Source organism: Mustela lutreola, chromosome X, assembly GCF_030435805.1.
Source record: "Mustela lutreola isolate mMusLut2 chromosome X, mMusLut2.pri, whole genome shotgun sequence".
NCBI classification, from domain to species: Eukaryota; Metazoa; Chordata; class Mammalia; order Carnivora; family Mustelidae; genus Mustela; species Mustela lutreola.
In genome coordinates this window covers 104,763,372-104,786,045 of record NC_081308.1, presented here as the reverse complement: position 1 = coordinate 104,786,045, position 22,674 = coordinate 104,763,372, and the positions used below count along the sequence as shown (strand labels likewise).

The 22,674-nt window shown below is 36.9% G+C and overlaps 1 protein-coding gene across 1 annotated transcript; it reads left to right on the top strand.

The window, feature by feature from the left end:
- Window positions 1-20,924: 20,924 nt before the first annotated feature.
- LOC131821952 (L-lactate dehydrogenase B chain-like) lies at window positions 20,925-22,172 on the top strand. The gene has a single exon (XM_059158328.1). It carries the CDS (start codon window positions 20,973-20,975, stop codon window positions 21,975-21,977), a length of 1,005 nt encoding a protein of 334 aa, XP_059014311.1. The 5' UTR covers window positions 20,925-20,972; the 3' UTR covers window positions 21,978-22,172.
- The last annotated feature ends 502 nt before the right edge of the window (window positions 22,173-22,674 follow it).

Genomic DNA, 22,674 nt, shown 5'->3' with positions numbered 1-22,674 from the left:
TAAATTATCTTTCCTATATATAGGTGGTTCAATTTCTTCCTCATCTTTCCTGACTGCAGTAGGACTATAGATATAGTAGCAATAAAGGACAGATACTATTATCCCATTCTATGGATGAGGAAAAAGAGGCTCAAAGAGTTTATTACTATAAATTAAAGGGCTATTAAAAAGAATATTCAAAATTTGGGGGAGGAGTCAAGATGGCGGAGAAGTAGCAAGCTGAGACTGCTTCAGCTAGCCGGAGATCAGCTAGATAGCTTATCTAAAGATTGCAAACACCTGAAAATCCATCGGCAGATCGAAGAGAAGAAGAACAGCAATCCTGGAAACAGAAAAACAACCACTTTCTGAAAGGTAGGACCGGCGGAGAAGTGAATCCAAAGCGACGGGAAGATAGACCCCGGGGGGAGGGGCCGGCTCCCGGCAAGCGGCGGAGCAACCGCGCACAAAATCAGGACTTTTAAAAGTCTGTTCCGCGGAGGGACATCGCTCCAGAGGCTAAACCGGAGCGAAGCCCACGCGGGGTCAGCGTGGCCTCAGGTCCCGCAGGGTCACAGAAGGATCGGGGGTGTCTGAGTGTCGCAGAGCTTGCGGGTATTGGAACGGGAAAGCCGGCTACAGAGACAGAGCCGACAGTAAGCTCGCAGCTCCGTGTTACCTTGAACCGGTCGCAGGCTCGGTGAGCTCGGAGCGCGGCCGGAGGTCAGGCAGACGGGAGTAACTGGGCGCTGTTCTCTGAGGGCGCACTGAGGAGTGGGGCCCTGGGCTCTCGGCTCCTCCGGGCCGGAGACCAGGAGGCCGCCATTTGTATTCCCGTCCTCTGGAACTCTACGGAAAGCGCTCAGGGAACAAAAGCTCCTGAAAGCAAACCCGAGCGGATTACTCACCCCGGCCCCGGGTAAGGGCGGTGTAATTCCGCCTGGGGCAAAGACACTTGAAAATCACTACAACAGGCCCCTCCCCCAGAAGATCAACAAGAAATCCAGCCGAGACCAAGTTCACCTACCAAGGAGTGCGGTTTCAATACCAAGGAGAGCAGCAGAATTCCAGAGGAGGAGAAAGCCAAGCACGGAACTCATGGCTTTTTTCCTGTGATTTTTTTTAGTCTTGCAGTTAATTTAATTTTTTCTTTTTCATTTTTTTTTTTCTCGCCTTCGGGTAAAAATTTTTTTTTTTTTTTAACTGTTACCTTTTTCTTTTTTAACGATTTTTTACTAGTTTATCTAATATATATATATATTTTTTTACATTTTTCTTAGGTGTTTTCTTTTTTAAAAAAAATTCTTTTTTTTTTTTTTTTTCTTTTTTCTTTCTTCCTTTTTGAACCTCTTTTTATCCCCTTTCTCCCCACTCACGATTTTGGATCTCTTCTAATTTGGCTAAAGCATATTTTCCTGGGGTTGTTGCCACCCTTTTAGTATTTTACTTGCCCCTTCATTTACTCTTATCTGGACAAAATGACAAGACGTAAAAATTCACCACAAAAAAAAGAACAAGAGGCAGTACCGAAGGCTAGGGACCTAATCAATACAGACATCGGTAATATGTCAGATCTAGAGTTCAGAATGACAATTCTCAAGGTTCTAGCCGGGCTCGAAAAAGGCATGGAAGATATTAGAGAAACCCTCTCGAGAGATATAAAAGCCCTTTCTGGAGAAATAAAAGAACTAAAATCTAACCAAGTTGAAATCAAAAAAGCTATTAATGAGGTGCAATCAAAAATGGAGGCTCTCACTGCTAGGATAAATGAGGCAGAAGAAAGAATTAGTGATATAGAAGACCAAATGACAGAGAATAAAGAAGCTGATCAAAAGAGGGACAAACAGCTACTGGACCACGAGGGGAGAATCCGAGAAATAAGTGACACCATAAGACGAAACAACATTAGAATAATTGGGATTCCAGAAGAAGAAGAAAGTGAGAGGGGAGCAGAAGGTATACTGGAGAGAATTATTGGGGAGAATTTCCCCAATATGGCAAAGGGAACAAGCATCAAAATTCAGGAGGTTCAGAGAATGCCCCTCAAAATAAATAAGAATAGGCCCACACCCCGTCACATAATAGTAAAATTTACAAGTCTCAATGACAAAGAGAAAATCCTGAAAGCAGCCCGGGAAAAGAAGTCTGTAACATACAATGGTAAAAATATTAGATTGGCAGCTGACTTATCCACAGAGACCTGGCAGGCCAGAAAGAGCTGGCATGATATTTTCAGAGCACTAAATGAGAAAAACATGCAGCCAAGAATACTATATCCAGCTAGGCTATCATTGAAAATAGAAGGAGAGATTAAAAGCTTCCAGGACAAACAACAACTGAAAGAATTTGCAAATACCAAACCAGCTCTACAGGAAATATTGAAAGGGGTCCTCTAAGCAAAGAGAGAGCCTACAAGTGGTAGATCAGAAAGGAACAGAGACCATATACAGTAACAGTCACCTTACAGGCAATACAATGGCACTAAATTCATATCTCTCAATAGTTACCCTGAATGTGAATGGGCTAAATGCCCCTGTCAAAAGACACAGGGTATCAGAATGGATAAAAAAACAAAACCCATCTATATGTTGCCTCCAAGAAACACATTTTAAGCCCGAAGACACCTCCAGATTTAAAGTGAGGGGGTGGAAAAGAATTTACCATGCTAATGGACATCAGAAGAAAGCAGGAGTGGCAATCCTTATATCAGATCAATTAGATTTTAAGCCAAAGACTGTAATAAGAGATGAGGAAGGACACTATATCATACTCAAAGGGTCTGTCCAACAAGAAGATTTAACAATTTTAAATATCTATGCCCCCAACGTGGGAGCAGCCAACTATATAAACCAATTAATAACAAAATCAAAGAAACACATAAACAACAATACAATAATAGTAGGGGACTTTAATATTCCCCTCACTGAAATGGACAGGTCATCCAAGCAAAAGATCAGCAAGGAAATAAAGGCCTTAAATGACACACTGGACCAGATGGACATCACAGATATATTCAGAATATTTCATCCCAAAGCAACAGAATACACATTCTTCTCTAGTGCACATGGTACATTCTCCAGAATAGATCACATCCTCGGTCCTAAATCAGGACTCAACCGGTATCAAAAGATTGGGATCATTCCCTGCATATTTTCAGACCACAATGCTCTAAAGCTAGAACTCAACCACAAAAGGAAGTTTGGAAAGAACCCAAATACATGGAGACTAAACAGTATCCTTCTAAAGAATGAATGGGTCAACCGGGAAATTAAAGAAGAATTGAAAAAAAGCATGGAAACAAATGATAATGAAAATACAACGGTTCAAAATCTGTGGGACACAACAAAGGCAGTCCTGAGAGGAAAATATATAGCGGTACAAGCCTTTCTCAAGAAACAAGAAAGGTCTCAGGTACACAACCTAACCCTACACCTAAAGGAGCTGGAGAAGGAACAAGAAAGAAACCCTAAGCCCAGCAGGAGAAGAGAAATCATAAAGATCAGAGCAGAAATCAATGAAATAGAAACCAAAAAAACAATAGAACAAATCAACGAAACTAGGAGCTGGTTCTTTGAAAGAATTAATAAAATTGATAAACCCCTGGCCCGACTTATCAAAAAGAAAAGAGAAAGGACCCAAATAAATAAAATCATGAATGAAAGAGGAGAGATCACAACTAACACCAAGGAAATACAAACTATTATAAGAACATACTATGAGCAACTCTACGGCAATAAATTTGACAATCTGGAAGAAATGGATGCATTCCTAGAAACATATAAACTACCACAACTGAACCAGGAAGAAATAGAAAGCCTGAACAGACCCATAACCAGTAAGGAGATTGAAACAGTCATTAAAAATCTCCAAACAAACAAAAGCCCAGGGCCAGACGGCTTCCCGGGGGAATTCTACCAAACATTTAAAGAAGAACTAATTCCTATTCTCCTGAAACTGTTCCAAAAAATAGAAATGGAAGGAAAACTTCCAAACTCATTTTATGAGGCCAGCATCATCTTGATCCCAAAACCAGACAAGGATCCCACCAAAAAAGAGAGCTATAGACCGATATCCTTGATGAACACAGATGCGAAAATACTCAACAAAATACTAGCCAATCGGATTCAACAGTACATTAAAAAGATTATTCACCACGACCAAGTGGGATTTATTCCAGGGCTGCAAGGTTGGTTCAACATCCGCAAATCAGTCAATGTGATACAACACATCAATAAAAGTAAGAACAAGAACCATATGATACTCTCAATAGATGCTGAAAAAGCATTTGACAAAGTACAACATCCCTTCCTGATCAAAACTCTTCAAAGTGTAGGGATAGAGGGCACATACCTCAATATCATCAAAGCCATCTATGAAAAACCCACCGCAAATATCATTCTCAATGGAGAAAAACTGAAAGCTTTTCCGCTAAGGTCAGGAACACGGCAGGGATGTCCATTATCACCACTGCTATTCAACATCGTACTAGAGGTCCTAGCCTCAGCAATCAGACAACAAAAGGAAATTAAAGGCATCCAAATCGGCAAAGAAGAAGTCAAATTATCACTCTTCGCAGATGATATGATACTCTATGTGGAAAACCCAAAAGACTCCACTCCAAAACTGCTAGAACTTATACAGGAATTCAGTAAAGTGTCAGGATATAAAATCAATGCACAGAAATCAGTTGCATTTCTCTACACCAACAGCAAGACAGAAGAAAGAGATATTAAGGAGTCAATCCCATTTACAATTGCATCCAAAACCATAAGATACCTAGGAATAAACCTAACCAAAGAGACACAGAATCTATACTCAGAAAACTATAAAGTACTCATGAAAGAAATTGAGGAAGACACAAAGAAATGGAAAAATGTTCCATGCTCCTGGATTGGAAGAATAAATATTGTGAAAATGTCTATGCTACCTAAAGCAATCTACACATTTAATGCAATTCCTATCAAAGTACCATCCATCTTTTTCAAAGAAATGGAACAAATAATTCTAAAATTTATATGGAACCAGAAAAGACCTCGAATAGCCAAAGGGATATTGAAAAAGAAAGCCAACGTTGGTGGCATCACAATTCCGGACTTCAAGCTCTATTACAAAGCTGTCATCATCAAGACAGCATGGTACTGGCACAAAAACAGACACATAGATCAATGGAACAGAATAGAGAGCCCAGAAATAGACCCTCAACTCTATGGTCAACTAATCTTCGACAAAGCAGGAAAGAATGTCCAATGGAAAAAAGACAGCCTTTTCAATAAATGGTGCTGGGAAAATTGGACAGCCACATGCAGAAAAATGAAATTGGACCATTTCCTTACACCACACACAAAAATAGACTCAAAATGGATGAAGGACCTCAATGTACGAAAGGAATCCATCAAAATCCTTGAGGAGAACACGGGCAGCAACCTCTTCGACCTCTGCCGCAGCAACATCTTCCTAGGAACAACGCAAAAGGCAAGGGAAGCAAGGGAAAAAATGAACTACTGGGATTTCATCAAGATCAAAAGCTTTTGCACAGCAAAGGAAACAGTTAACAAAATCAAAAGACAACTGACAGAATGGGAGAAGATATTTGCAAACGACATATCAGATAAAGGACTAGTGTCCAGAATCTATAAAGAACTTAGCAAACTCAACACCCAAAGAACAAATAATCCAATCAAGAAATGGGCAGAGGACATGAACAGACATTTCTGCAAAGAAGACATCCAGATGGCCAACAGACACATGAAAAAGTGCTCCATATCACTTGGCATCAGGGAAATACAAATCAAAACCACAATGAGATATCACCTCACACCAGTCAGAATGGCTAAAATCAACAAGTCAGGAAATGACAGATGCTGGCGAGGATGCGGAGAAAGGGGAACCCTCCTACACTGTTGGTGGGAATGCAAGCTGGTGCAGCCACTCTGGAAAACAGCATGGAGGTTCCTCAAAATGTTGAAAATAGAACTGCCCTATGACCCAGCAATTGCACTATTGGGTATTTACCCTAAAGATACAAATGTAGTGATCCAAAGGGACACATGCACCCGAATGTTTATAGCAGCAATGTCCACAATAGCCAAACTATGGAAAGCACCTAGATGTCCATCAACAGATGAATGGATCAAGAAGATGTGGTATATATACACAATGGAATACTATGCAGCCATCAAAAGAAATGAAATCTTGCCATTTGCAACAACATGGATGGAACTAGAGCGTATCATGCTTAGCGAAATAAGTCAAGCAGAGAAAGACAACTATCATATGATCTCCCTGATATGAGGAAGTGGTGATGCAACATGGAGGCTTAAGTGGGTAGAAGAATAAATGAAACAAGATGGGATTGGGAGGGAGACAAACCATAAGTGACTCTTAATCTCACAAAACAAACTGAGGGTTGCCGGGGGGAGGGGGTTGGGGAGAAGGGGGTGGGATTATGGACATTGGGGAGGGTATGTGATTTGGTGAGTGCTGTGAAGTGTGTAAACCTGGTGATTCACAGACCTGGGGATAAAAATATATGTATATAAAAAATATATGTTTATAAAAAATAAAAATAAAAATTAAAAAAAAAAAACAAAAAAAAACAAAAAAAAAATAAAAAATAAAAAATAAAATAAAAAGATTATTCACCACGACCAAGTGGGATTTATTCCAGGGCTGCAAGGAAAAAAAAAAAAAAAAAAAAAAAAAAAAGAATATTCAAAATTTAACTGTGAATCCTATTCTCATTCTCCAAGAAGACATCTTTTCCAGAAAGGGAGCCATATTCTTTTAAAAAAGAATTTTCTAGAAGGATATTGATATAACAACTAACTTTAAACTTTACATTATCTGTCACTTTGGATATATTATCAAAAGAGTTCCTAGCCACACATTCTACATGGTACCTATTCATTCCCTGATACCTATTCATTGAATCAAAAGTATGGAAGTAGGGGCGCCTGGGTGGCTCAGTGGGTTAAGCCGCTGCCTTTGGCTCAGGTCATGATCTCAGGGTCCTAGGATCGAGTCCCGCGTCTGGCTCTCTGCTCAGCAGGGAGCCTGCTTCCCTCTCTCTCTCTCTGCCTGCCTCTCCATCTACTTGTGATTTCTCTCTGTCAAATAAATAAATAAAATCTTCAAAAAAAAAAAAAGTATGGAAGTATGTATGGGAAAATAGTAATAAACAAAACACATATGGTCCCGGTCTTCATGAAGCTTGAAGTCTTATAGGGAGAAAGCAAAAACTGTAGTTACGTTAGTGTTTTTGGTTTTGTTTTTGCTTATTATGAGGCTCCTACCTTGTAATCACCACAGTCATATCCTCTTGTATCAAGACGCTATCTTAGTACTCTGAACAGCATGTCAAAACAGTACACAGGTTGGAAAGGATTAATTTTATGAGTCCTTCTAGAGACTGAGTGTTCTTTCCCCAGGAGTGCCAATGCTTCCATAGTCCATTGGTGGAAATAGATTGCTATTATTTTTGCCCATTATAACTGCAAGTAGAATTTAAATTTCTTTCTCATTAACCATCTGCTTGACAAGCAAACCACCAATTTCTTATTGACAAAGCCCTAACAGTAACTGGAGTGGGCTAATTCTTTTTTTCTTTTTAAAATTTTATTTCAATTTTTATTAAGTTCTAGTTAGTTAACACATATGTTAAAACTGGTTTCAGGTATAGAATTTTGTGATTCAAAATTTACCTATAACATCCAGCGCTTATTACAAGCAGCCTCCTTAATTCCCATCACCCATTTAACCCATCCCCCAACCAACTACCTCCATAAACCCTCAGTTTGTTCTCTATAGTTAAGAGTCTCTTATGGTTTGCTCCTCTCTGTCTCTTTTTCTCCCTTCCCTGTTACAGTGGAATATTACTCAACTATCAAAAAGAATGAAACCTTCCAACTTGCAATGACACGGATGGAGCTAGAGTGTATTCCACAAAGCAAAATAAGTCAGACAGAGAAAGACAAATGCCATGCAATTTCACTAATGTGTGGAATTTAAGAAACAAAACAGAGGAACATAATCTCTCTTGATATCTCAGACAGACTACTTCTTAGCCTACCATACCTAGGCAGATCTTTCTAGCCTCTAGCTTCTAGTCTTTGCTGATACAGCTTTATTACTCTAATCTAAGCCTTAGGTCTAAAAACAGAGGGCACACTGGCCCCAAGGATCACAGAGATGTCAAAGATGTCAAAGATTAGGCAAAAACTCAACAAAAGTTAAAAAGGGGGGAGGGATAAAAATGAGACTTCTGCTACCAGGAATACAGCAGATTAGATCATTTGAAAGACCATCCTACTATAAAACAATTATATTTTAGAAAGAAGTTACTGAGACACCTGGGTGGTTCAGTCTGTTAAGCCACTGCCTTCGGCTCAGGTCATGTTCCCAGGGTACTGGGATGGAGTCTCACATTAGGCTTCTTGCTCAGTGGGGAGCCTGCTTCTCTCTCTGACTCTGACTGCCAGCTTGTGTGCACTCTGACAAATAAATAAATAGATAAAATCTTTTTTTAAAAAAAGAAAGAAGTTACTTAGTAAAATGTCATAGAAAACACAGAATGTAGGTCGATCTCCAAAAACCCAATAATTACCTACACTTCGAAAAAGGTAAAAAAATCACAGAATAAATTGAAAGTTGAAGTGATCAGATAACGAGAAGGGAGAACAGAGTTATCATCATGGGAAAAGCCAATGGAAGAACTGTTATTATGACACTAAGCCTCAATGTTTTAAAAGGCAGAGAAGCTGAAATAAACATATATAGATTAATTCAGGAATTTCAAGAAAGAATAAAGTAATTATCTCTACCTAAAACATGAAGTAAATACAAATCCTATTCAGAGAAAAATGTACAAAATTCAGCAACTGAAAAATTCCCAACAGATTTAGACCAAGTAAACAAGACTTCAAAATCAAAGATCCACAAAACCATAAGGTCAATAACTATAACAGACAATCAGAAGAAACTGAAAACAACAGATTTAAACGCAGGATATGCAACAAATTTTCTAAAAATAAAGATTGGGGTCACAAGGATAAGAAAGGAACAACTTATTATCAAGAATGACCAGACATATCTCACAAAGAAATAAATAGATTTCTAGAAAACTGGTTGAAAGTATATAGAGATACATAAATATATGGTGTGTATATAAGATATACATTTAGATATTTACAAATACATTTCAATGTTTAGTATTTTAAAATATTGTATATATGTTGGAGAGCAAGACTTCAGGCAGTAAAAAAGACAATAAGAACAGAAACATGCATAAATGCCAACAGCTCTATGCATGTGGCAAAAGCCAATTATTTCTGCCATTGGTCCATGCTGAAAACAGTACATACTGAAAACAGCAATGATGGTGGACAAGATAGCTGGGCCTACTGTGGTCAGTTCTCCGATTCCATGGCTCCCTAGTATCCATGCCAATAATCTTACACAGTTCCCTGCTGTCCCTCACATGATTGCTTTCTTGAGTTGTTTTTCCCTCTTTGCTTCCCAATACTTTACATTCCATGATTCCATAATAAAACCAAGAGTACACCCCAACTCAGGGGCTTCACCTCAGCACCTGCACCTCTTGCCAGTACCTGGTGCAGCCCTTTTGCGCCTCTCTTTGTTCCAAATTACTGGACTCTGAGTAATCATTTCATCTCTGGACAAGCAGGATCTGCACACTTTGCCCATGTGGATAAGTTTTACCTTTCCTGCCCCTCTCAACATACGTCAACAAATTCTGCCTTGAATTTGGGGGTGTTATTTTATGGAGAAGTTTTCTTGCCCCTTCCCCATTGGCAAATGACTTTTGCTGTTGCCCCTCCACCAGGAGCAAAAGGAATTTTCCTGTACCCTTTCCCTATAATGAAAGGTTTTGCCTGAACCCTGTGTCAGAATGGTTTTGCTTCTACCCTTCATTCTGAAAAAACTGGATCTTTGCCTAAGTATTGGGGGTCAGGCAGTTTGCTCCTCTTTCCCCAGTGGCCAAAGGCAATTTCTTCATATAAGAGAAGGAGACAAGTAAGGGTATGGGACATAATACTAGTCTGACAATGGAGCCAATATGCCTGCAACAATCACTCTCAATCTTGTCTTCTGCCCTGCCTCCTAATCTTGTATGTAACCAGTGGAGACCATGTGAAAGACAAAGTAAATTAACATTACTCTTGTGTGGGAAGCTCTAGATTGTTCTAAACTGGTGTATTAGCCCGCGTTCAACCATTATGCAATTTGTCAAAATTTTAGTTGTGTCACGTTTTAGTAATTCTATGGCACCTTCCTCTTCCTCCCAAGAAAGAATTGATGTCGCTTGTCTCTCCTCAGAGAGTCATGTCATTTTTTGGAAATAAAATTTCTCAAATTCTCATTAGCCTTGTGAGTGTAGCTCTCTGGTGGTTTCAAGAAGAGTTATGATTTTGTATTTTATTTGGCATTTTTTCATTATGGAAATACAGACAAAATTATCTTCCAACAATCTCTATCCCAAGCAGAAACAGAAACAGGAGTTCATAATTGATTATATAATATAAAAAATATAACACTGTATTTTATAGTTTAAAACAAAAGAAATGTAATTATAATATTATAAGTCTTTTCTATCTTACCATGAATAGAAATAATATTAATTTTAAGCATACCATAGTAAGTTAAGAATGTATATTTTAATTTTTTAAGCAGCAACCTAAAATGAAGGCAAAGATGTATGTCTTAAGGCCCAACAGAGGAATTAAAATGAAATACTGAAAAATATTTTAAATCCAAAGTAAATATTGACAAGAAAGATAAGAAAAACAAATTACATATAGGAAAGTAGCCTTAATGCAACCATACAGATTATTAGATTAAATGCCCAAAGTTTTAACATTCTATTTCAAAGGCCGATATTGCCTGGTTGGATAACAAAGACTGATATATGTTGCATACAAGAAATTTACTTTAAATATAAGAAATGAGGAAAAAAAGAAAAAATGAAAGCAGTCCATTGATATGAAAGTCAAAGCTAAGAAAGTTAGGAGTTTATACTAATAGATAAAAAAGACTTCAAGGGAGGAGCAATACCTCAGAATTATTTGTCAATGATAAAAACTGACACATCACAAAGAAACAAAAACCATCATAACTTTCAATGTGCCTAATAACACATAAAGAAAAAAACTAACAAAAGTAAGCCAAAAATAGATAAAATCTGTCATCATAACTCAAAATTATAGCACTCCTCTCCCAGTCATTGATAGTAACACTATGTATTCACCTAGCTTATATTACTTAAATATTAATCCCAAAATTGATTGATACAAATTTCTTTTCAAATGAACATGACATATTCACCATCATAGATCATATACTGGGCCATAAAACATGTCTCAATCAATTAAAAATTTTATAATCTCACAGGCTATCTTCTCTAACTGAAGGAAATTAAACAAGAAACCAGTACCAAGAAAGATACCTAGAATTTCCACAATTATTTGGAAATTAAACAACATACTTCTAAGTAACCCATGAGTGAAGCTAAAGGAGTATGTGTTTAGATGGAAAGCTATGCCTTAAATGATTATATTAGAAAAGAACAATTACCTCAAATCAATTACCTAAGCTTCTACCTTGAAAACTATAAGAAGAACAAATTGCATTCGAAGTAAAGAACATTAAAAAAAAAAACAAAACAGAAATCAATTACATAGAAAATGGACAAACAAAAGGGACAATCAAGGCAGTTAGTTCTTTTAAAAGATCGATAAAATTAATGCACTTTAGAAAGGGAGAGAATAGCATAATGAAGACACAAATTTACAGTATAAAGGAAAAAGGGCACTATTTCTGCAAATCACTTAGATTTTAAAATTATGAATGAGCATTAATAATTTTATGCCAATAATTTCAAATATTTAGATAAATTGGACAAAGCCTTTAAAGACACCAACTACCAAACTTACTAAAGTGGAAGTAAAAAATTGAATAACCTTTACATATTAAAATAATTAAACCAATTAAAAAATCTTCAAAAAAAGAAACAACAGACCCAGATGATTTCATATGAACTGTATCTAACATGTAATAAGTCCAAAACTAAAAAATTACTTTAGAAGACAGGAGAAAGAACAGTTCCCAAATTATTTTATGAGGATGACATAGTCATAATGATTAAAATCAGAAAAATACATTACAAGAATAGAGAACTACAAACAAATGTCCTTATGAACTAAGACAAAAAATACTTAACAAAGCATTGATAAATTAAATCTAGCAACCCATCAAAGGGACTGCACACAATTTCTATGTAAATTTTATTTCAGGAATTCAAGGTTGGCTTCACATTTGAAAGTCTATCCATGCAATTTACTACATTAACAGAATGAAGGATAAGCATATATGGTCATCTCAATACGTGTAGGAAAATCATTCAACAAAATTCAATAGGATCCATGATAGAAGCTCTTAGCAAACTGAGAATAAAATAGAATTTATTTAATCTGAAAGAAGTATCAGTAGAAAACCTACAGCAAACATAATAATAATGAAATATTGAATGTGGTCCTTGGAAGATCCAGAAAATGATAAACCCACTCTTACCATGTCTATTGAGCACTGTACTGGATATCTTAGACACAGTAAAGAGACAATCAAAACAAAACATATAAATATTGGAAAGGATAAAATAAAACTGTTCTTTAACAGCAGAGGACATGACTCTCTATGTAAGAACTGCTTAAACAACTCTAAAAGTCACTGCTGTAAGTTAATGTACCAAGATTATAAAAAAGCAATAACATACATTCTATTTCTATATGGTATAAGCAAATAATATGAAATGAAATATTATTTTAAATACTATAAATTATTTAAGAGTAAAAATCATATGTCTGAAACATGTACACTAAAACCAGACTTTAAATTATATGTAGAAAAGCAGAAGTCCTATAACAGACAAAACAATATTAAAAGTAAGTACACATTTTGAGGCCCCTTTCAATTCAAGGTTACTCTCTAACTACACTAATCAAGATAGTATGATATTGGCACAAAGAGATAAATAGATCAGTGGATCAGAATAGAGCAGAGTGTTTCAAAACAGTTCTCATCATAATTCTATCAGGATTATACATTTTATATGGATAAAAATTTACTTAAGAGATATGTAAAAAATATATCCCTAAAAAGAAATGTACAGGAATATTCATAAACCCTTCATTCAAAATAGTTTAAAATGACATACAACCCAAATGTCCTTAAATGGGGAAATGCAAAAACAAATTGTAATATTCACGCCATGGAATACTATTGAGCAATATATTGGAAAAAATGTTGATGCATAAATGGGGATAAATCTCACTGTTAGTATACTGAGGAAAACAGACACAAAGATTACATATGATATAGTGTTTTTTAATAGAAAATTATAGATTGCCAAAAATTAATCCATGATTTTAAAAAGTAAGAACAGTGAGTTCCTCTGGAGGAGATTTACTGGAAAGGGATATGAAGAAACATTCCAGAGCACATATCAACTTCATCAAAATGTACTTTAAGAATTTATATATTTCACTGAATATTAATTTCATCTATTAAATGTGTATTAAAATATTGAATTCTAAGTAAACTGATTTTTTTTGCAGTATTTCAGATTCAGGTAATCTGAAATTACCTATGTGTATTTTTTGCTTAAATAAATGAATAAATAATGAAAGTTTTCTCACTGTTAGGAAAATGAATTCAACATATGAATAGGAAAAGACTAGCATATATTTTTCAATAATGGAATTTCAGGTATCAATGTAAACCCAAAATTTAATTGGCAACATTGAAATCTAAGAAATAGTGAATCAAGTTCTACAGAAGATAATGCAAGAATCCCATACTCACATTTATAGAAAGGGTAGGAGGATTTCACCCACATTCTTCTATGACCCATGCTAGTAACAACTCAGTGCCAAAAGAAGTCACCTCTGCCATGATTTCCCCTGTGCCAGAAATAAACAGAAGAAAAAAAGAGAGAAGACCTACATAAAATATCAGAAGTGAAAAAGGAGACATTCCAATGGTTGCCTCAGAATTAAAATTTATCATGAGGAACTATTATAAACAATTATTTATCAACAAATTTGATAACCTAGAAAAGATGAATAAATTCCTGGAACATACAACTTAACACAACTGAATAAAGAAGAAAACAGAAAGCCTGAACAGCCCATAACACATAAGGACATTGAGTCCATAATAAAAAACCTAACAATAAAGAAAAACACATCACCAGAGGACATCAAGATAAATTTTACTGAATTCTCACTATTCTTTTGGTTTTTTAAATATTTTATTTTTAAAGTAATTTCTACACACAATGTGGGGTTTGAACTTATAGCCCTAAGATCACCAGCTACATGCTCTACTGACTGAGCTGGCTATGTACCCCTAAATATTATTAATCTTTCCCAAAAAACAGAAGAGGGAAGCCTCTCAAATTCATTTACAGAGGCCAGAAACTCCATGATAGTAAAGCCAGACAAAGGCACTACAAAAACACCACAGACAGATAATTCAGATGAACATACATGCAAATATCCTCAATTAAGTATGTTCAAACCAAACTCAAATGCACATTAAAAGGATTATGCACCATGACCAAGTATGATTTCTCCCTGGCATACAAGTATGACTCAACATATACAAATAAATATCTGTAACAGATTACATTAACAAAAGGAAGGATAAAATTACACAGTCATCATAGTAAATGCAGAAAAAACATTTGAAAAAATTCCAAATCAATTCATGACAAAACTGTCAATAAAATAGGTATCAAAGGAACTTACTTCAACTTAATGGAGGCCATATAGGAAATCCCCAAGGTAACATCATAATCATTGGGGAAAACCTGAAAACTTTTCCTCTAAGATTTGGCACAATATAAAGATGTCATTCTAACCAATTTTACACAACATAGTACTAGAAGCTCTAGCTAAGCAATCAGATGAGAAAATGAAGTAAAAGGCATCTGATTCAGAGAAAAAGAAGTAAAATTACCTCTGTTTGCAGAGAATACAACCGCATATGCAGAAAACCCTCAAGACTCAACAACAACAACAAAAACTGTTATAACTAATAAATGAAATCAGTAAATTTTCAGGATACATAGTCAACATAAAAATCAGTGGTATTTATTTATATACACAACGAACTATCCAAAAAGCAAACTGAAAAACAATTCCATTTACAAAAGCAACAACAATCAAATACATAGGGGTAAACTTTACTCAAACAGGTCAAAGAGTTGTATACCAAAAATTATAGAAAATTCATGTAGAATATTAAAGAAGGTACAGACAAATGGAAAGACATACTATGTTCATGGATTGGAAGAGTTAATGTTGTTTAAAATGCCAATAGTAATAGTATCCAAGTGATCAACATATTCAATGCAATTCTTACCAAAATCCCAATGACATTCTTTACAGAAATAGAAAAAAAGAAATCTTATAATCATATGGAACCACAAAAGAGCCCAAAAAGTCAAAGCAAAGCAATGCTGAAAAGGAAGAACAGAACTAGAGGTATCATACATGTCAAACTATCTTACAAATCTATACTAATCAAAACAGTATGCCACAGAGGAGTTAAGATGGCAGAGGAGCAGGGGTACACTAAGTTTGCCTCATCCCTCAAACATCTAGGTAAATATCAAATCATTCTGAACACCCAAGAAATTGAACTGAAGACTTAGAAAACAAAACTGCATGGCTACAAATATTAAAACAACCACCTTGGGGAAGGTAGAAACTGTAGAGAGTGGATTTGGGGAGATAAGAATTGTGGGTGCTGTGGAAGGGAGGGAACCCAGAGTATGGAGAATACCAGAAGTTATTACAAGCAGAAGAATGCAAAATCTAAAGTTTTAGAAATCCATGCCCAGCAGGCTTAATATTGCTCCTGTGGGGAAAGAGGTTAGGGTCCTGGGAGTAGCCATATTGGTCTGAGGATAAACCTGAGTCTCATGGAGAAAAACAGTTCCCTGGCTTGGAGTGCATTTGGGAGAGGGGACACAACAGAAGACTAGGGGTACCACCATCCTATACTGTTCCTTAAGAACAGGGAAGCTGGCGGGGGCAGTAAGCCTGGGTGCCAGCTTTCTCCTGTGCTTTATCACAGACTCTGAACAGTTGCATGGTTGTGTGAACTCTTTTGGGGGACAAACCAGCAAACAGGGAAAGTGCAGTGAGACCCGTCAGCAAGGACCCAACCATGCAAGTCCCTAAAAATTGGGATTTTTGAAACCCAACTGCAGGCCTGAGATAAAACACCAGAGTAATGTGCCCCTTTGCAGCTGGGCAGCTCGGACACAATAAAGGTGAATGCAGGGATCTGATAGAAGCTGGGGACACAAAAGGGGTGATTGTTTGCTCTCCTTTGAGGGCTTCCTGAAGAATCCCTTGCAGGAACTCTCCCCTCAGGGAGGAAAGAAGAGGGGTGAAGCAATTTTTGCTCTGCCCATCAGCACTGACAAACTAATGTGAGCTAAACAATGCCATCAAGTGGAGACTGATGCCACTTATACCAAGCTGCGACCCCTTGAACCCTGCAGGGGCATCTTCACTCAGGAAAGTGGGCCTGAGAATTAGTGCAACAGGTCACAGCCCCAGAAGATTAGCACAAACCCCTTGCATGCACCAAGCGTAATAGAGGGCTGCAGATTCTCAGTTCTAGGAGAAATAGGATCTACCTTGCTTTTTATTTTCACTTCTATTTTTAATATAATATAATACTATACTATACTATACTATAATATAATGTAATATAATTTATTGGATCTATCTTCCTTTAACAAGCAAACCAAAACATACCTAAGATCTAGCTTCCTTTTTATTTTATGTATTTTTAGATTATTTTTATTATTTATTTATTTATTTTTTATATATTTCTTTTCCTATTTTATTTTTCTTAAATTTCTTGGATCTAGCTTCTTTTAACAAGTGGGATTTAAATCTGTACTGTAGGGGTGTTTCGACATTTACAAGTCAATCAATGTGCTACACAAAATTAATAAAATAAAGGATAAGAACCATATGATCCTCTCAAGAGATGCAGAAAATACATTTGACAAAATACAGCATCTATTCATGATAAAAAATAAAAACCCTCAAGAAAGTAGGTATAGATGGAACACAGCTCAACAAAAGAAAGGCCATATATGAAACACCCACAGTTAATATCCTCAACGGGGAAAAACTGAGAACTTTTCCGCAGAAGGCAGGAACAAGATATGAATGTCCATTGTTATTGAACATAGTGCTGGAAGTCTCACCCTTAGCAATCAGACAACAAAAAGAAATAAAAGGCATAAAAGGCAGCTAAATCAGCATGGAAGAAGTCAAACCTTCACTATTTGCAGATGACATGATACTCTGCATAGAACACCCAAAAGACTCCACCAAAAAATTGCTAGAACTGATACATGAATTCAGCAATGTCACGATATAAAATCAATGTATAGAAATCTGTTATACTTTTATATGCCAATAATGAAGCAGCAGAAAAAGAAATCAAGGAATTGATCCCATTTACAATTATACCAAAAACCAGAAGATACCTAGGAATAAACCTAACCAAAGAGGTAAGTTTGGTAGAAAACCTTTTACTTATGAAAGAAATTGAACAAGACACAAAGAGATGGAAAAACATTCCATGCTCATGGATTGGAAAGAAAAAAATGGTTAAAATGTCTATACTGCCCAAAACAATCTACACATTTAATGCAATCCTATCAAAATACCACCAGCATTTTTCACAGAGATAGAATGAAAAATCCTGAAATTTGTATGTAACTACAAAAGAACACAAATAGCCAAAGCAAACCTAAAAAAGAAAAGCAAAGCTGTAGGCATCACAATTCCAGATTCAAGCTTTCTTACAAAGCTGTAGTCAAAAAGACAGTATGGTATTGGCACAAAAACAATCACAGATCAGTGGAACAGAATATAAAACCCAAAAATGGACCCACAATTTCATTGTCAACTAATCTTCGACAAAGTGGGAAAGAATATCAAATGGAAAAAAGACAAGTCTCTTCAACCAATGGTGTTGAGAAAACTGGAAGCCAACATGTAGAAGAATGAAATTGGACCACTTTCTTATACCATACACCAAAATAAGGACCTAAATGTGAGATAGGAAACCATCAGAATTCTAGAGGAGAACACAGGCAGCAACCTTTGATCACGGTGATAGCAACTTACTATACACATCACTGGAGGCAAGGGAAACAAAAGCCAAATGAACTACTGGGATTTCCTTAAGATAAAATGCTTCTGCACAGCAAAGGAAACAATCGACAAAACTAAAAACTAAAAGTCAGCCTAGTGAATGGAAGAAGATACCTGCAATTGACATATCTGATAAAGGGTTAGTATTCAATAATAAATAAATATTGTGAAAATGTCTATGCTACCTAAAGCAATCTACACATTTAATGCAATTCCTATCAAAGTACCATCCATCTTTTTCAAAGAAATGGAACAAATAATTCTAAAATTTATATGGAACCAGAAAAGACCTCGAATAGCCAAAGGGATATTGAAAAAGAAAGCCAACGTTGGTGGCATCACAATTCCGGACTTCAAGCTCTATTACAAAGCTGTCATCATCAAGACAGCATGGTACTGGCACAAAAACAGACACATAGATCAATGGAACAGAATAGAGAGCCCAGAAATAGACCCTCAAATCTATGGTCAACTAATCTTCGACAAAGCAGGAAAGAATGTCCAATGGAAAAAAGACAGCCTTTTCAATAAATGGTGCTGGGAATATTGGACAGCCACATGGAGAATGAAAATGGACCATTTCCTTACACCACACACAAAAATAGACTCAAAATGGATGAAGGACCTCAATGTACGAAAGGAATCCATCAAAATCCTTGAGGAGAACACGGGCAGCAACCTCTTCGACCTCTGCCGCAGCAACATCTTCCTAGGAACAACGCAAAAGGCAAGGGAAGCAAGGGAAAAAATGAACTACTGGGATTTCATCAAGATCAAAAGCTTTTGCACAGCAAAGGAAACAGTTAACAAAATCAAAAGACAACTGACAGAATGGGAGAAGATATTTGCAAACGACATATCAGATAAAGGACTAGTGTCCAGAATCTATAAAGAACTTAGCAAACTCAACACCCAAAGAACAAATAATCCAATCAAGAAATGGGCAGAGGACATGAACAGACATTTCTGCAAAGAAGACATCCAGATGGCCAACAGACACATGAAAAAGTGCTCCATATCACTCGGCATCAGGGAAATACAAATCAAAACCACAGTGAGATATCCCCTCACACCAGTCAGAATGGCTAAAATCAACAAGTCAGGAAATGACAGATGCTGGCGAGGATGCGGAGAAAGGGGAACCCTCCTACACTGTTGGTGGGAATGCAAGCTGGTGCAGCCACTCTGGAAAACAGCATGGAGGTTCCTCAAAATGTTGAAAATAGAACTGCCCTATGACCCAGCAATTGCACTATTGGGTATTTACCCTAAAGATACAAATGTAGTGATCCAAAGGGACACATGCACCCGAATGTTTATAGCAGCAATGTCCACAATAGCCAAACTATGGAAAGCACCTAGATGTCCATCAACAGATGAATGGATCAAGAAGATGTGGTATATATACACAATGGAATACTATGCAGCCATCAAAAGAAATGAAATCTTGCCATTTGCAACAACATGGATGGAACTAGAGCGTATCATGCTTAGCGAAATAAGTCAAGCAGAGAAAGACAACTATCATATGATCTCCCTGATATGAGGAAGTGGTGATGCAACATGGAGGCTTAAGTGGGTAGAAGAAGAATAAATGAAACAAGATGGGATTGGGAGGGAGACAAACCATAAGTGACTCTTAATCTCACAAAACAAACTGAGGGTTGCCGGGGGGAGGGGGTTTGGGAGAAGGGGGTGGGATTATGGACATTGGGGAGGGTATGTGATTTGGTGAGTGCTGTGAAGTGTGTAAACCTGGTGATTCACAGACCTGTACCCCTGGGGATACAAATATATGTTTATAAAAAATAAAAAATTAAAAAAAAAAAAAAAAAAAAGGGCCAACACCGACCTTCTGCCTCTGAAAAAAAAAAAAAAAAAAAAGGGTTAGTATTCAAAATCTATAAAGAACTTTGATGTTGATCAAAGAGTACAAAGTTACGATTTTGGAAATCTAATGTGCAGCATGGTAACTTCATAGACCTCGAGATCTTATATGCAGTTAACAATACTGTATCGTGTAAGTAAAATTTATTGAGTAGAGCTTAAGTGTTCCCAACACACATACACACACACACATATAGAAACATGGTAATTAAATGAAATAATGGTCATGTTAATTGGCTTGATTATGTTAATCATTTCACAATGTACTTTTATACCAACATTATTGCAGTACACATTTAATATATGCAATTTTACTCCAACATAGCTGGAAAAAGAAAAAATATACAGATTTAACTATTATAGGGTATTTCAAATTAAAGGAGTTATTGTTTTCTACTCATTATTAAAAACTATAATAAATAAAACTAGAATGTGAACAATTATACTATAAATAATAATACAAAGTAAGGAGTATTCTTTTGTTAAAAATTGTTCTGGCAGTGTCCATGACAATTAAATATGTACATGACTTATGATCCATTAAACCTTCCTCTGTGAATCACTCTTAAAGCAATAAAAATGCTTTTCTGAAAGTGTATGTGCTCAAGAAATTTTATTTCAGCTTTGTTTTAAGGTAAAATTTTTTTTTCGGGGGGGTTGGAGGCCTGAACAAATGTCCATCAAAAGAGGTATTATTGACCACTTTTATAGCATCTCTATAGTACAGAACATTATGCAAATATCATTAAGAACAAGCCATTCTATATTTGCTTAAAACAAAGTGCAGAGCGAACATTGTCTTCTGCACCGGCTCCTCCAAGCAGGTTCTCTCCGGGCACAATGGCAACTCTTAAGGAAAAACTGATTGCACCAGTTGCAGAAGAAGATGCAGCCGTCCAAAACAATAAGATTACTGTAGTGGGTGTTGGACAAGTTGGTATGGCCTGTGCCATCAGCATTCTGGGAAAGTCCCTGGCTGATGAACTTGCCCTTGTGGATGTTTTGGAAGATAAACTCAAAGGAGAAATGATGGATCTGCAGCATGGGAGCTTACTTCTTCAGACACCTAAAATAGTGGCAGATAAAGATTACTCTGTGACTGCCAATTCTAAGATTGTGGTGGTGACTGCCGGAGTCCGCCAGCAGGAGGGAGAGAGCCGGCTCAATCTGGTGCAGAGGAATGTTAATGTCTTCAAATTCATTATTCCTCAGATAGTCAAGTACAGTCCTGATTGTATCATAATTGTGGTTTCCAACCAAGTGGATATTCTCACATATGTTACCTGGAAACTAAGTGGACTACCCAAGCACTGTGTGATCGGAAGTGGGTGTAATCTGGATTCTGCAAGATTTCGCTATCTTATGGCTGAAAAACTTGGCATTCATCCCAGCAGCTGCCATGGATGGATTTTGGGAGAACATGGTGATTCAAGTGTGGCTGTGTGGAGTGGAGTGAATGTGACAGGCGTTTCTCTTCAGGAACTGAATCCAGATATGGGAACAGACAACGACAGTGAAAATTGGAAGGAAGTGCATAAAATGGTGGTGGAAAGTGCCTATGAAGTCATCAAGCTAAAAGGATATACCAACTGGGCTATTGGATTAAGTGTGGCTGATCTTATTGAATCCATGTTGAAAAATCTATCCAGGATTCATCCAGTGTCAACAATGGTGCAGGGGATGTATGGCATTGAGAACAAAGTCTTCCTGAGCCTTCCTTGTATCCTGAACGCTCGGGGCTTAACCAGTGTGATCAACCAGAAGCTGAAAGATGATGAAGTTGCTCAGCTCAAGAAAAGTGCAGATACCTTGTGGGACATCCAGAAAGACCTAAAAGATCTGTGACTCCTAGCTTCTAGGCTGTAGAAATTTAAAACTGCAATGTGATTAACTGTGAGCTGTTAGTTTTCATCCATATACATGGATCGCAGTTTGCTTTTATCTTCCCAAATATGTGAATCTGGGCTCACAGAATCCAAGCCCGTGCTTGGTTTAATGCTTGCAATATGAGCCCTTGAACAAATAAAATTAACTATTGTAGTGTGCTTCTAAAAAAAAAAAAAAACCAAAGTGCAATGACTATATATAGTATGATCCTTGGAGCAGAAGGTATTTGTACCAGTTTATATCCCTGTAGCAAATCGCTATCCAAGTAAATAATGATAGCATACTAATGTAAGCATCTGCAATTCTCCACCTATAGGTTTTTGCTTCATCTTCAGGTAGGGGAAGCCAGGAGTGCCTAAGTGGTAATGCCTGAAAGACCAGCCTTGAGCTAATGATGGATAATTGGAGGATAACTATCACAGCTTCCAGGGCCCCTAGGGTGAGGTAACTCTGTGATATGCTCTGCACTGCCTCCATGAGTTCCCTAGCAGGTCTGAGTGTTGGTTTATTATAGTTGTGAAGTGCTAAATAATACACCTTTGTTTCCCTTTCTTCGCTGACTCACATCCTCCCTACCAGTGCCTCCTGGGGGCCCCTCCCAAAGGGAAAAAACCTCTGTTCTTTTCGATGGATCATGATCTGCTTCTGAGAGAAC

Coding starts and splice junctions, on each gene's coding strand:
- LOC131821952 (XM_059158328.1), top strand. CDS start 20,973: ATGGCAACTCTTAAGGAAAAACTGATTGCACCAGTTGCAGAAGAAGAT.